This window comes from Charadrius vociferus, unplaced genomic scaffold (genome assembly GCF_000708025.1).
Source record: "Charadrius vociferus isolate BGI_N301 unplaced genomic scaffold, ASM70802v2 scaffold68, whole genome shotgun sequence".
Classification (NCBI taxonomy): Eukaryota; Metazoa; Chordata; class Aves; order Charadriiformes; family Charadriidae; genus Charadrius; species Charadrius vociferus.
This window is the reverse complement of record NW_009649946.1, coordinates 2,515,321-2,528,565: the sequence shown is the minus strand read 5'-3', so window position 1 is coordinate 2,528,565 and position 13,245 is coordinate 2,515,321. Positions and strand designations below refer to the sequence as shown.

The 13,245-nt window shown below is 39.1% G+C and overlaps 1 protein-coding gene across 1 annotated transcript in view; it reads left to right on the top strand.

Moving 5' to 3' along the window:
* The window catches only part of RNASET2 (ribonuclease T2), a 22,037-nt gene that overhangs the window by 5,769 nt on the left and 3,023 nt on the right, over positions 1-13,245 (top strand). Inside the window, exons 3-7 of the mRNA XM_009891452.1 lie at positions 3,555-3,610; positions 4,540-4,597; positions 5,421-5,491; positions 10,907-11,020; positions 13,181-13,226. Of these exons, the coding sequence (XP_009889754.1) occupies positions 3,555-3,610; positions 4,540-4,597; positions 5,421-5,491; positions 10,907-11,020; positions 13,181-13,226 (345 nt within the window). The remainder of the gene's footprint in view (positions 1-3,554; positions 3,611-4,539; positions 4,598-5,420; positions 5,492-10,906; positions 11,021-13,180; positions 13,227-13,245) is intronic.

The following is a 13,245-nucleotide window of genomic DNA, read 5'->3' as shown; positions in this document are numbered from 1 at the left end:
TAATAACCCAAGGACTTAACTCCTGACTGCTGCAGTGAGAGGGTGAAGGAGGAAGAGAGGTGTTTTTCCTCATCATGTGATTAGAAATTCCAGTACCATATAATTGATCTAAAGTGACTGTCTTCTACAAAGATATTCAAGCTAAATTCACAGACCTCAAGTGATTATGAATTTAATGTTCTTTTAATAAATTGTGCCTGTAGTGCAATTTATTGAACTTCACGTGGCTAATTTATGTCACACTTAAACTTTCTGGTCACAAATTAATGTGAATCCTGTTAGGTGGAAATAGGAGCAACTCAAGGGCAAGATGAGGGACTTTCCCTCTCCCTTTTTATAGAGTTGTGAAGATCTTGAATTCAGGAACTTAAAAAGAGAAATATTATTGCAGCTTTTGCATCTTGGAGATTGCAAAAAGATAAAATTTCTGTAGGTGTTTCCTTGTGAAATGGGGAAAATCCAGTGCCAGTTTGTAGGCTATGTTCTGCCTCTATTGAGAATGGGAAGGATGATAAAGAAATGAGTACTAAACCCTGCTGTGATCTGCCTTTTACTGCACATATGTGCTGATCAAATGGAAGAATCAAAGAAAGGACAACAGAATAGGTTGGTGAACAGAACAGCGTGAATTCAAGTTTGAATGTAGTGTTAAGCAGCAGATAAAATTAATTTTTCTTTTGTATGAGATAAAAGGTTTTTCTAATTTCAGCTTTGGCAATAATGTTATAGCAAAGGCTTAAAGGAAAAATAGAGACATTATTTTTACTTTTTTTTTTTTAAATAGAAGAAGTCACATTATATAGCACGAAAGTGACGAAGGTGAGGGAAGTACACTGTTGTGATCTAACATTAGATCAAAAAGTTCCTTAGATAAAGGGGTACCTTTATTTCTTTGTTTGTATAGTAAGCCAGGTGTGTCAAAGTGAGTCCAGCTCTTGACATACACTATTTTGGAACAAAAGAAATTTTTTTCCAAAATACCAATGTAACCTGTAAGATAACTCTTAATCTATGCTTCTACCTTCTCTGTGAATAAGGTCTGGTTTAGATGTTTTTGTGGGTCTTTATTTCCTGTAAGGATAAACACATTAAAGGTTTTAGTTTATCAGGTCATGCTAAAGAGGTGCTGAACAAGAAGTAAATTTGTTTTGTTTCCCTCCTCCCAAATTTTTTCAGCAACCTTATAAATTTGCTTCGTTCAGTGATAGGTTTTACCGCAGGGGGTGGGGGGAAAGAGGAAAGGGAATAATTGCATACTATTTGGAGGAGAGAAATTGAAAAAGTGAGCGCTCTCTACAGTTTCAGCAGCAAGGACTTTTCGTAGCAGTTGTGATGTTTCATTACAAAATAACACTTAAAATTGATCTTAATGAAACAGATGGCCTATTTAAACAGTTGAAAGGTTGAAAAGAGCAGGATTAAATATTTCACTTCCCAGAAGCTGACTTTTTATTTAAACTTGGTGTATCTGTATGTGATCCAGTAGCACTACACCCTCCTGTGTACAGGCTGCTGTACCAAAAGATTGATTCTGTGACAGTTTGATGGTGTTTTGCTTTCAGCATGTGAGAGGTGAAAGGAGCTCCCACACTTGCAGCAGCCACTATTTGTCCGATGTCTTGCTGTTACAAATAGGCTGATTTTTCTGCTGCATGGTGGGCGCTCAGCATGGTGGGCGCTCTGCCACTTTTCTCAGTGTTCTGGATCATGTATGGTTAATTTGCATTGGTTTGATTATCAGATTGATTTAAAACAGGAGAAAGCAACGTTCCTTTTTCACAGTAATATACATATAGAAGGTTTTCTGGTGTCTAATGCCTACTTGAAAATCCACATTTGTAACTCTGTTTCAAGTCAGGCGTTGGGTGAGGTTGAATTAACCCTTCTGCAATCAGTGTAAAAGAAACAGGAAGGTGTACAAGAAGTGTTTCTGCAGAAGTAGCAAGGGTACCCAGCTTCGCAGGCTAGCGTTTGCTCATTTTATGATATCGATTTAAAATGAACGTTGGAAAAATACTATGGATAGAATTAAAAGGGAGGGTGAATGAAGCTGGCCAAAGTAATGCGCTGTAGGTTGCATTGACATCACAGTTCTGCCAGCACACAGTGTTACACGGAGAGCCTGATGAAATGTGTAGAGGAAACTGCTAATAAGGTTAGTGCTGTGATAGGGGAGAACTGATTCCAAATTTAAAATATTCTGGGCTTTCCTTTAGCATGTCTGAGAACGGCAGTTAAAGATTGGATAAGGAGCACAATTGCACTGTTCTTGTTACCACCCTTGGCTGAGCAAGCTGGTTAGCTGTCGGGTTTTTTTTTTTTCAGGGGATGATGCATTAGCTGCTGGCTATTAATGTGCTGTATTTTGGGCTGGATGGCTGAACTCTTTCAGCTCCACATAGCATGTGTCATGACGGGAGCAATATTATCCAGGCATTTGCAGTGTGTGTTTGTTGACAATACCCCTTTCAGAAAAAAAATCTGTTGCTGGGTTTAATTGCTTCTATTATTGGTGGCAAGAGGGGAGAGGAAGGAAATGGGCACAGAACAAGTCAGTCTTGCAGAGCTTGCAGTTTTGCTGCCACTGGCCTGTGGCATGTGGAAGGCAATTAGTGAGATTACAGGCCTCTCTCTGCTCTTCTCTACACTCTGCTTTTGCTCTGGCATCACATAAAAGGCATTGTGGCATAATTAAGACAGGATGCAGAGCCAAAAAGGAAAGCTATTATTATGGGGGAAAGAAAGTCTGAGGAGCTGGTTTTTTAATGGTGAAAAGTGTTTACTTTTTAGACCCATAATTACTAAGCAGAATAATCAGGGAAAATACAGTAATGGTATTCTGTGATGTGTGAACATGGATATTTTTTAGTGTGTGCTGTTCAGGAATATGTACTCTGCTCTAAACAATAATTAATGTGTAGGCTATTTCTCCTGCATTATCAAAAGTTTTGACTGGGAACTTTTTGTTTTGGTAGAAATGTATATAGCCTTTTTTCTCTGTTCCTTTATCCCTCAAGTCAAAATATTTAAAAAATATATTCTAACCATTTTACTTGGAATAAGCAACCTATTTCATCCCTTCTTTTTTTCCTTTTAATACAACAACAGAACTAATCCTGGGTGCTTAAAGACGGTGCGCTTGTCTAATATTATAGTTTATGTTGATGGTTTTTATTTTAATGGCTCTGTGCTCCTTGAAAAGATATGATGATGAGAAAAATACAGAGCTGCCATCTGGAATATGATAAATGCAGATTTAGCATGGATCAAGCTACTTTCTATTACCTTCAAACCTGTCCTTTGTCTTCTTTTTACACTGCCTGTTCAGGATGCTCCCTGATACTTACTTGGTCAGCTTCAAAATTTTAATGCCGGTTGGTCTCTGCTAAGTGGCATATGATCCATGACAGCTTCAAGCAACTGGATTTCACCAGTTCTTGATTTGGGCAAGCAAAAGTTCTCATGTCTCACTAGACCCTTAGACCACCAGTGAATGAACTTTTATTTTTTCCTCTAAACGTATAATAAATACTCTGTGTTTTTGTTTTCCACAGATGAGTGCTAATGATTGTCAGGACCCTCCAGAGTACTGGACAATCCATGGACTGTGGTATGATCATAGAGTGTTTTTATTTCAGCCTGGAAAGGAAAAAAATCAATTTTTGTACCAGGACGTTTAGTGCTTTTTTTGAGGGCTGAATCTGTCTGTTTTTATGATTTCTTGAAACAAAAGCCTTCATTTGGTTGGAAATCAAAACCCTATGCTTTTAAATAAAACTGAAATACACTTTTGTATCTCATGACTTGCTGAGCTCCTGAAATCCTCTTGCTGCCACATGAGCATTTTATTTATACATCGCCTTAAGAGATCAGTAATGTTCTCAGACAGAAAGGGAAGTATAGTTTCTCCTCTTTTTTTTCCTCCCTGAGTACACAGACTTCGTTAATGTCTTGTGACTGCTTGTGGCTTTAAGTATCTTAGCACAAACATTGCAAAAGTACAGGAAAAACTAATTTGCTTCAAAGCAGTCAACTCACTGGAATTGGTACCTATGGCAGCAATTCAAAGGTATTCCTGACAAATACAGGGGAAAAAAATCAGTATAGGAGTTTAAGCGATGCATCTTGGAAAGGTGAACAGCGTTATGTCTAGATTTCCAGTGAGTGTCTTGGTGATACTTGCAGAATCATCACTTGATGCAGTGGTTGAGCAGGGCAATGTCACTAGTGACATCATGGACAAGACTCTTCCATATCACTTACTCCCCCTGTATGTCTTGTACATAGAGCAAGAGGGACTGGAGGACCTAATGAAGAGTCTCTGCATAGGAAATGTTTTGGCCATAACTAATGTCTTGAATTTTTACTTCTAAAACATTGTATGTGCTGATGGGTTAATTGCATTTTGAAATAAAATCTCTAGCTATAATCTTGCATATTTAGAATTCAGGCTAATGATATAGAACAGAATTCTGTATCATTAGTTGCCATTAGTGACTTAGGAGACATCTTTTTCTCACTTTTGTTTTGCTTCCCTAGGCCTGACAAAACTGAAGAGTGTAACAGGACATGGCATTTCAACGTCACTGAGATTAAGGTATTTATTTAAAGCAAAAACAGTTGCACCAAGCAGAGCTGAGTGCAATTACTTTTGCACGTCCTATATGCAAAATCTGTAGCTTATAATGTATCACTTAGTGTTTGCTGCGAGGTATGTTCTTTTAAGGACTCCACAAATTCATTAGGTGCTTCTGGGACTACTTGAAGTTGTAGTGCTTGTGATCATTAGCAGTTCTTCCTACTTGATTTTGTAGACATGTGGTTTGACTCGTTCAGCCACATCCTCCTTAAAAAAAAAAAAAATAATCTAGAGAGCATAGGCAGAGGATTTGCAGTGGCAAAAAGTACCTGTGAAAAAGAGGTTACAGTCAGTCCATATTCTCTCTTTCATTTTCTACTGCAAACCTAGAACACAGAAATTAAGAGTTCAGAGTACATTTTTCTGTATGTTTTCTCCCAGGGCTTTAGTCCTTTTTAATTTTTTTTTAATAAAAAAAAATAATCCATATTTCCTTCAGAAGTGTTGTGAATGGGGATAGGAGGCTTGAGCCAACAAATGTGAAGAGCTGCATGACTGAACAACTGCTGCAGGGACAGTTGAAGGAAAATCTTACTTTGAGGCAATGTGTCAGTATTAGTACATTCGGATATTTAGATAGTTGCACCTGCCTGCTACCTCCAACAACAGCATTTTCAGAATATTGAGGAAAAAGATCTTTTCTTTTTCCGCGAGTAAATGTTTCAGTTGGGGATGTTGAAAGATGAAGCTTCAGCTTTAGAAAATGTATCAATGTGTGTAGATTGTGTAAGAAATAGCTTTTCAACACTGCAGATGCATTTATTAATTGTGATATTTTTAGGATCTTCTGTCAGACATGAGACGCTATTGGCCTGATGTGCTTCATTCGTCTCTGAATCGCACCCAGTTCTGGTGAGTACAAAAAATCCTAAAAAGTATTTTGGATATTACTTTACAAAAAAATCTGAGTTAGTAATTCTTGAGGTGAGATGTTGTACATAAGAAGCAATGTCCAGGAGGCCATTGAAAGCAGTGTCTTGTCAGTCTCATTTACAAAATAAATCTGTTTTCTTTTTAAGAGCACCTGCAAAATGCAGCTGTTGAAGAGAGGGCTATAGCAGAGGTTTTGGAGAAATGAAACTTAGTGAAAGGGAGAGAATGTGTTTCCTCACTTTGCCCCCAGAGGTGGAGAAGCAGCTGTTGTTGACACATTAAATCTGAATAGCAGCAGCACTCCTGGGATGTCACAGCTAGCTGCAAGAGCAGCTTCCAGGCCTCTTTTCCTAGCTAGCTTTGCTGTGTTGCTGACTCTGAGAGACCTTTCCTTTTGGGCTTTCTTATTGAGGAGGAAATGAAAAAATAGGATGCACTGGGTCATCCTAGCCACTTCTCTACAGAATTCTCTCTTTGTACTTACTTTTCTAGCTGCCTAAAATCAGATCTGGGAATTTATTTAGAGATCAACCTGCTTGGCTCATGGGAAGGGAGAAAGATGTCTCTCGACAACAGTACTGTTTTCCTCCTTCTCCATGTTTCTCTTTCCTTTTGAGTAATCAGACACTTAGACCAAAGAGCAGTATGGGTGGTGTTTGAATTTGCACAGGCTTCACGTCAAGTGGATTATTTTAAACTAATGTCAGTGGCCATGCAAGTTAATTTGCCGAGCTATGAGCTGCATCGGCCATGGTACAGATATGCAATTTATTCTTCTAGATCTACAGTGAGGGTGGTAACATCAGGTAAGAAACAGAGTATGTAGCTACAGGCAGTAGCATTTAAAGCCGTGTCAGCTATAAGTGCCCATAAGTTTTTCCTTTGGATTGGATGACTATTTCCACCCTGTGTCACTGGGGAAAAGCTTTGAAGGGAATGTGCGTCTCTTCTAGTCTTGTCCTTGCTCTACAGAAGACACTTGTCCTCAGAGTTTTAAACTGGTTCCACAAGTGTCTTATGGCAACCTAAACAGTGAAAAATGATGCTGTCACTTTTTCCGCCCTCCACCCCTCTGTTCTTGCACTGTGCCGGGGAGAGCACAACTGCTTCTTTCTGTGGTAGCACAAGTTTATTCCACCTTCCTGGAATTAGAATAAGAAAAATGTGTCTTAAATCTAGCACCACCCATGCCTTGACCATGTCTTCATAAAAACAAGGGCATACCTGTCCTTATTTTGCTAACAGAGATATTTTGTAGGCAGCAGGTGTGAACAGATACAATCAAAACCATTTCCCTTTCAGTTCAAGGCTAGCAAATAGCACTTATTTCAATACCTGGAAATATAATCAAAAATATCATTAAAACAATACAAAAGTCAGGTTGTAACACTGTAACTGATATTTTGAGTGACAGAGAAATTCACTCCCTTTCAGTAAGGTGACAAGTGCACTGTAATTGGCAGCTCTAATTGCAGATTTTGTAAATGCAAGCTTTTAAGCCAACTGAAACCCAGTGAGATCCTGTTATACGTCTCCATTCAGTTGAGATACTATATTTACTTCAAAGTTTTTAAAAAGATATATCTATAGTGTAAAAATCTCAATACAGCAGAAATAGGAATCTGAAAGTAAAACTGACTATTCACAGTTTTTAGTGTTAATGATGATGTAATGATAGGCATCTTAATTGGGTAAAGAACATAAGCAGTGACAGGCAAAATAGATGTTGAATATCTTAGCATATCACATCAGGGTTTTTCCAAGACTGCTATAATTGTGTACTATGTTTCTTCCTGGCTTTACCGCTAACTGTTGCCCTGGCTTAAAAGGGGAAGTAAGGAATTTTTCTGGCACTTTTAGCATGGCTGTGGGTGCTTCTGTAAAGGTAACTGCACATCTCTTCACCTTGTTAACTTACGAACTGTGACAATTGCCACCCAAGAGTTTGAATTGGACAAGATAGAATGCCGTAATACAGAATAAAGGGTTATTTGTGCTATGTATCTCAAAATTTATTAACTGAAACCATACCTTTTATAGTAGTTAATAGTTTTTTTGGACCAAATAAAGATTTCTAGACCAAGAGAGTTCCCTCCAGGATCAGTTTATACATATGATACAGAATAAGGAAGCAATGTTTTCGCCTACGGGACAGCTGGGTGTCCCTAATCTTCTGTGTTTTGTGGGCAGCACTTGCAGCTGTGCTTTACAGACCTTCTTTGTTCCTACCCTAATAGTGAGCCGGTCTTTGAGCTGCGTGGTCTCTATAATCCTTGGACCCACCTGATATGCTCCTGACTTTGTCACATCTGTGTGACTTTGTGCTTGGGGGAAATGTGTCCTTGTGCATAACAGGAAGCAAAATCTCTTCGAAGTTCAGCTTCCTTCCCACGCTGCTGACTTGTACCAATTTCATTCATTTGCATTTTTGCAGCCCCCTGAGACTTCATTTGTAGGACTTAATTTTGAGGTATGCAAGTGTAGCATTTATTCTTAGCAGCACCACAGAGAAAATGGTGGAGAAGGGCAAGTTATATTGTGGAACACAATCTAGTTCTGCAAGCCCCACTCCTGTGTGCCTGCCAAAGTACTTGTGTCCTACAAGGAGGAAGAAGTGTTCAGCAAAGTTCTTGATGGCTAGCTACTGCCTAGCTCATGGGTACAAGAGGTTCAGAAGGATGGGTGGCCTTCATGAATACAGGCAGCTATGTTTTGTATCCACGTGCCACCCAGCTGTAAGCTGAGGCTCAAGTAGAATTACCTTGTCTTATTGTGGTCTGGGTGAAGGATAACATATCTCAGTGAATAACATTGAGACATAATTCTTTCGATTTCTGAACAAATTATTTCATGTTATTCCCTGGTACCTACAGCTCCTTTGTTTCCTAGCTGCTTCAGTTTGCATATAAATGGAATAGGTGAAGGTGAAGCTTCATATGCCTGTGCTGAATGGTCAGAATTAGCTATATCTGCATCGCTGTTTTTTTGGCTTTTTTCACATGGCTGTGGTGCAAAATAAAGTAACACTGTCGAGAGTGTCATCCTAAAGTTTCAGTAATTGTTTTGGAGCAACGGTAAAGTAGCTCTCCATTCTGGAAGCTCACGGGACTGATTAAAACACTTGGGCCCAATGTATTCTTGGCTTGCTACAGCTGGTGCTGCATGGGCACTGTCTGTGGGTAGCTCTGTGTATTTTCACTTGGGATCCCTACAGCTCCATAGCCTGGGCCCTGTGATATGTGCAAACTGGATGAAACCACTCCAATAGCAGTTCCACGTTAGCAATAATATGCTTCTTCAGCACTATAGGATCTTTGGTCCTCTATTTCTGCCTTCTTTCTGGAAACAGCAGGACGCTTAAATGCAAGTACTACTGAAAGCCTTCAAAAGATGGGCACGACATTTTACCATTACTTTTACACACATGCATGCATGTATTCTCTGAAGAAAAATTGTCATCCTACATGCAAAGCTTTGCCTCCAGTTTTCTGCTGTTCCAGTAGCCCTTTGGATGTGACTATTGTCTGCTTCTGGTTTAGGCCAGCTGCTCAATATCTCTTGCTAAATTTGCCCCTAAAACAGCCTCCGTTTTCTTTAAAACTGTCCTCTTTTTTTCTCATCAGTAATTTCAAATCCCTTGTCAGGAAACGTGCTCTTTGGCCCATGTAAAGTGGACTCTTCCAGGAAGTAAACAATTCACTTGACTCAACTTAACTTGAGTGTTATAGCCAAGATGAGAACTCTCTACAAGGCTTAAATTTGAGAATGTATAGTGAAAATCTTCTAGTAATGCATCTTCTCCCCTATCTCAAATCTCTTGATGCCACAGTTGCTTTATTCATTCTCTGTTCAGAAGTAGTGTATGAATTTCTCTAGATACAAACATAATTTCTTTTAAAGTGTTTTAATTCCTTAAGAAAATACGAAGTTTTTAGTATGAACAGACAATTCAAAGGCAGGCTTTCAAGTGAATGCTTCTCTGCTTTTCCATGAGGTACTTAAGGCATCCTAAGGTCAGGGAATGCTGTGGTAGTGGCAAGAGTTCGCGATTAGATAACTTTTTGTGTACATCTGCTGAACTGATACATCTGTAATGCAAGTGGCTCATGAAAATCTGAAAAGAAAGAAGAAAAAAAAAAAAAAGACACCACCACAACCCCTCCAAATCCGCAGGTGGCCTTACTAAAGATTATACCGTTTAATCTTTCAGTAGACTTTAGAATTGATATTTTGAGCTTTGCCCCATTTTTTTTTTTGTCCTATATGAGTTTGTCGGCCATAAAATTGCAAGAATTGCTTTCTTTTGCACTCTGTTCCTTGGTATTAGAAGACTTGATGGTAGAATAGAAGCACGACTTGAGAGCAGGCCTATGAAAGTACTGCCACTGGTCAAAGTAAAAGTTGAGGCTACAGTATCAACCATAAGGATTAGTCCCTTTCGTTCTGAAAAATTTTTAGTGCTTTGAAAATACATTTAACATAAAAGATTCCACAAAAACTTATACAAAGCGTATAAGTATTCGTTTTCTAGGCAAATTCTTACCATTCTGAACTCTAAGCATTTATTTGTAATACATATCATAAGAGCATGATACATATTTACTTCATAAATTCCTTCATTTAATTATTTCAAAAACAAGCTGATTCAAAGGACACAGTTAAAAAAACAAACACCCAACTATTTGGGCTAACTTATTCTAAAGAAACACCGGAACAGCACTTTTGGCTCCGTAAAGTTTTGTCACGTTATTGTGACACAAAGTTCTTTTAGTCAGTTTTGCAATGAAGTAATGGTCTATTCCACATCGCTATCTATCTTATCTCCTCACCTTGCAATGTCCAGTCTTAAAAAGATAGCTGATAGTGGTGGGGGGAGGAGAAAAGAGTGTTATCCCTTTGGTGGGATAACATTTGAAGGGCTGAACTATAAATGACTCTTGCACAAGTTCATATACGTAATCTATAGGAAAACAGAATGCCGATTCTGAATGTCCCAGGTACATCATAATATCCAAACCATTAGACAGTCCTCTCCTTTATCTTCTACAGCTCTTACATTAATTTGAAAAGTCTCTCTCTTGCAGCTGCCGGTGTTAATGCCAACTCATTTATCTATTTTTAACATGACTTATTGTCTGAAACAATTTTTTCTTAGTCTGTTACAAACCCTAATGAGGTACTTCTTGGGCTTCTTCCTTACTCTTCTGATATGTCTAATGGTGGGAGTGATCTTTCTTGGTTTTCCTTTTTGCACATGCAGTATCTTTTGAGTGCAGTGTCCTACTTCACATGTAACCTTTCAGATACTTGATTTAAGTATATTGGCTAGCTTGTGCAGCACGTATGTCTGCAAATAATGTTTTCTAAAACTTAAATTTTGCTTTCCTCCTATAGGAAACATGAGTGGGATAAACACGGCACTTGTGCAGCCACGCTTCAGGTTCTTAATTCTCAGAAGAAATACTTTGGTAAAGCCTTAGAACTCTACCAGCATGTTGATCTTAACAGGTACGTAAACGAACTCAGTGGTCTGCCTCTTATTTCAAACAGTTTCTAGGAGTTTCAAATCTAGCCTAAAAAAAAAAAAAGTCTAAAAATCTGATGGCAGAGGGTAAATATTAGCATAAATTGAGTACTGGAGTTCAGAGGAAGGGTTGTCTACTCTGAGAAGCATGTCTCTGGTAGGCCAGCAGCATTCTTCTCAGCATCATTTTAGACAATGTGAGCCAGTAAATTTTGAGAAGCTGTATTGGCTATATCTCGCTACCAAAAGCTATGGCACCTGTAAACTTCTAAATCAAGGGACAAAGCCTCCCAAACTTCTGAGTCATACTGAGGCTCAAACACTTGTTTTTAGAGAGGACAGTGCTGTGGTTAGAGGAAAGGACAAGCTGCAGGCAAAATCGTGCAGAATGTCCTGGGAGAAGGCTGAGAGGTAACAGCAAGAGAGGTGTTCAGCCACTTCAGTTCCTGAAGGGCGGTGTTCAGTTGCTGCACGAAGCCCTCTGCTGTCCTTTCAAACAACCCTGATGCGACACTCTTGCTTTGTCCCAGGGGCTGATTCCTCCTCATGATACCAAAGCACTGGCCATTCCAGATACAAAATCTTGATGGGAATGTTGTGGCTTGTCCAAGCACTGTACGTACAAACTGTGGCTGCAGGTGAATGCCAGAAGGCCAGAGTCCCTTCCTGATTGGGGTTGGTACGGGTGGGAGAATGTTTGACTCGGATTTGTTGACTGTGAATTGTCTGTCTGTATAAGACAACAGTATCTGAGAGAGGAAATAAGTTCTTTTGTATCTAGAAATGTATCTTAAAAAAAAGTATATTCTGTTCATGTTCTGTCAGTGTCTTGTCCAAGCAATCTCCTAACAAAGTCTCATTCACTTTGCATATGCACAAAGGAAATACATCTTTCTCCCATCCCCCTCCTATTTTTCTAGGTGTCTTGTAAAATTTCATAAGATTTTTCTAGACACTGTGCTTAAAAGCGTGTCATACATAGTGTTAAAATTAATAATGTCTGATAAGTCAATTGCCTAAGTAGCTGTGATGGTGTGACTAAAACATGTTACAGATGGCACAGTGACCAATTATGTGACTCTGTATCAGCATGTGTAACACTGAAAAAGAATAGACTGAAACATGTTGAAATTAATTGCTCAGGGCATATACTCCATTGTAAAAATGAACATAATTAAATTAGTCTTTACTGAAAAAAAATAAAGACTGCTAATGTTGTCATTGTGCTTTGTGTTAGTGATTAAAAGATTGTTTCCAAAAAGGAAATTATTAAAAAGAGGACTCCTGTAAGAATGCTAGAATATCATCTATTTTATTGTCCTCTCTTATATTCAATGTCAAATGACTATGACAAAGAGCTAGACCTTTAGTCAACTTGGTTAAATCTCCCCTGTGCAGAATCTGACTTTGGAAGGGTTGAGCATTATCAGCATTAAATCCTGTGAGATGCTGAACGTTCCCACTCCTTACAAAAGATGTTGGGACTTAGAAAGTCAGCACCTATTGTGTCCTGAGTCTCGTTGTCAACTTGGAAGTGTGGACTTCCCTCAGGACTGAATCTAAAGGAAGGGTTACATAGGCTAGAGCTTCTTGAGAGTTACCTTGTTTTTCTTATGTGAACAACCTTTCCTCTTCAAGAACATATTCATTAGGAAATGTTTCTGCCCCGATGTTGATCCAGATCCACACACCACGTCCCTCTCCCAGTGTGCAGCGTGCCTCCCACCGCAGCAAGCCCACCCTGTGTTAGAACATGAGGGTGCCTAGAGCAGCCTCATGAGTCTGCCTCCGTTCCATTCCTGGTGGCCCAACCATAGGGGATATGGATCAATTAAGCTGGCATTCAACAGAGCATTCTGAAGGTCCAGCAAATAACAGTAATATTGCCCTTTACTCTAGCTGTATCTGAAGACTTGACTCTCCCAGCTCCTTGGATTAAGATGACCCTGCTGAGTTGGGTGTGAAATGGTCTTTCAGAAAAGGGGAACCTTTCCTGGGCCTGGCAGAGGATGGAAGACAAGTTTCCCTTGCTCCCCATCACTGAAATGCTTGCCAATTTCTCATTAAGGTTATCCATTTACTAATGATTATGAAGTTATGTTTGCATACAGGAACCATGGAAAAATGTTTTATCTTTGTTTCAGTTGTCTCCTGAAAGCTGGGATAAAGCCAAGCAGTTCATATTACCAGGTGAGAGGCAATCTTTTAT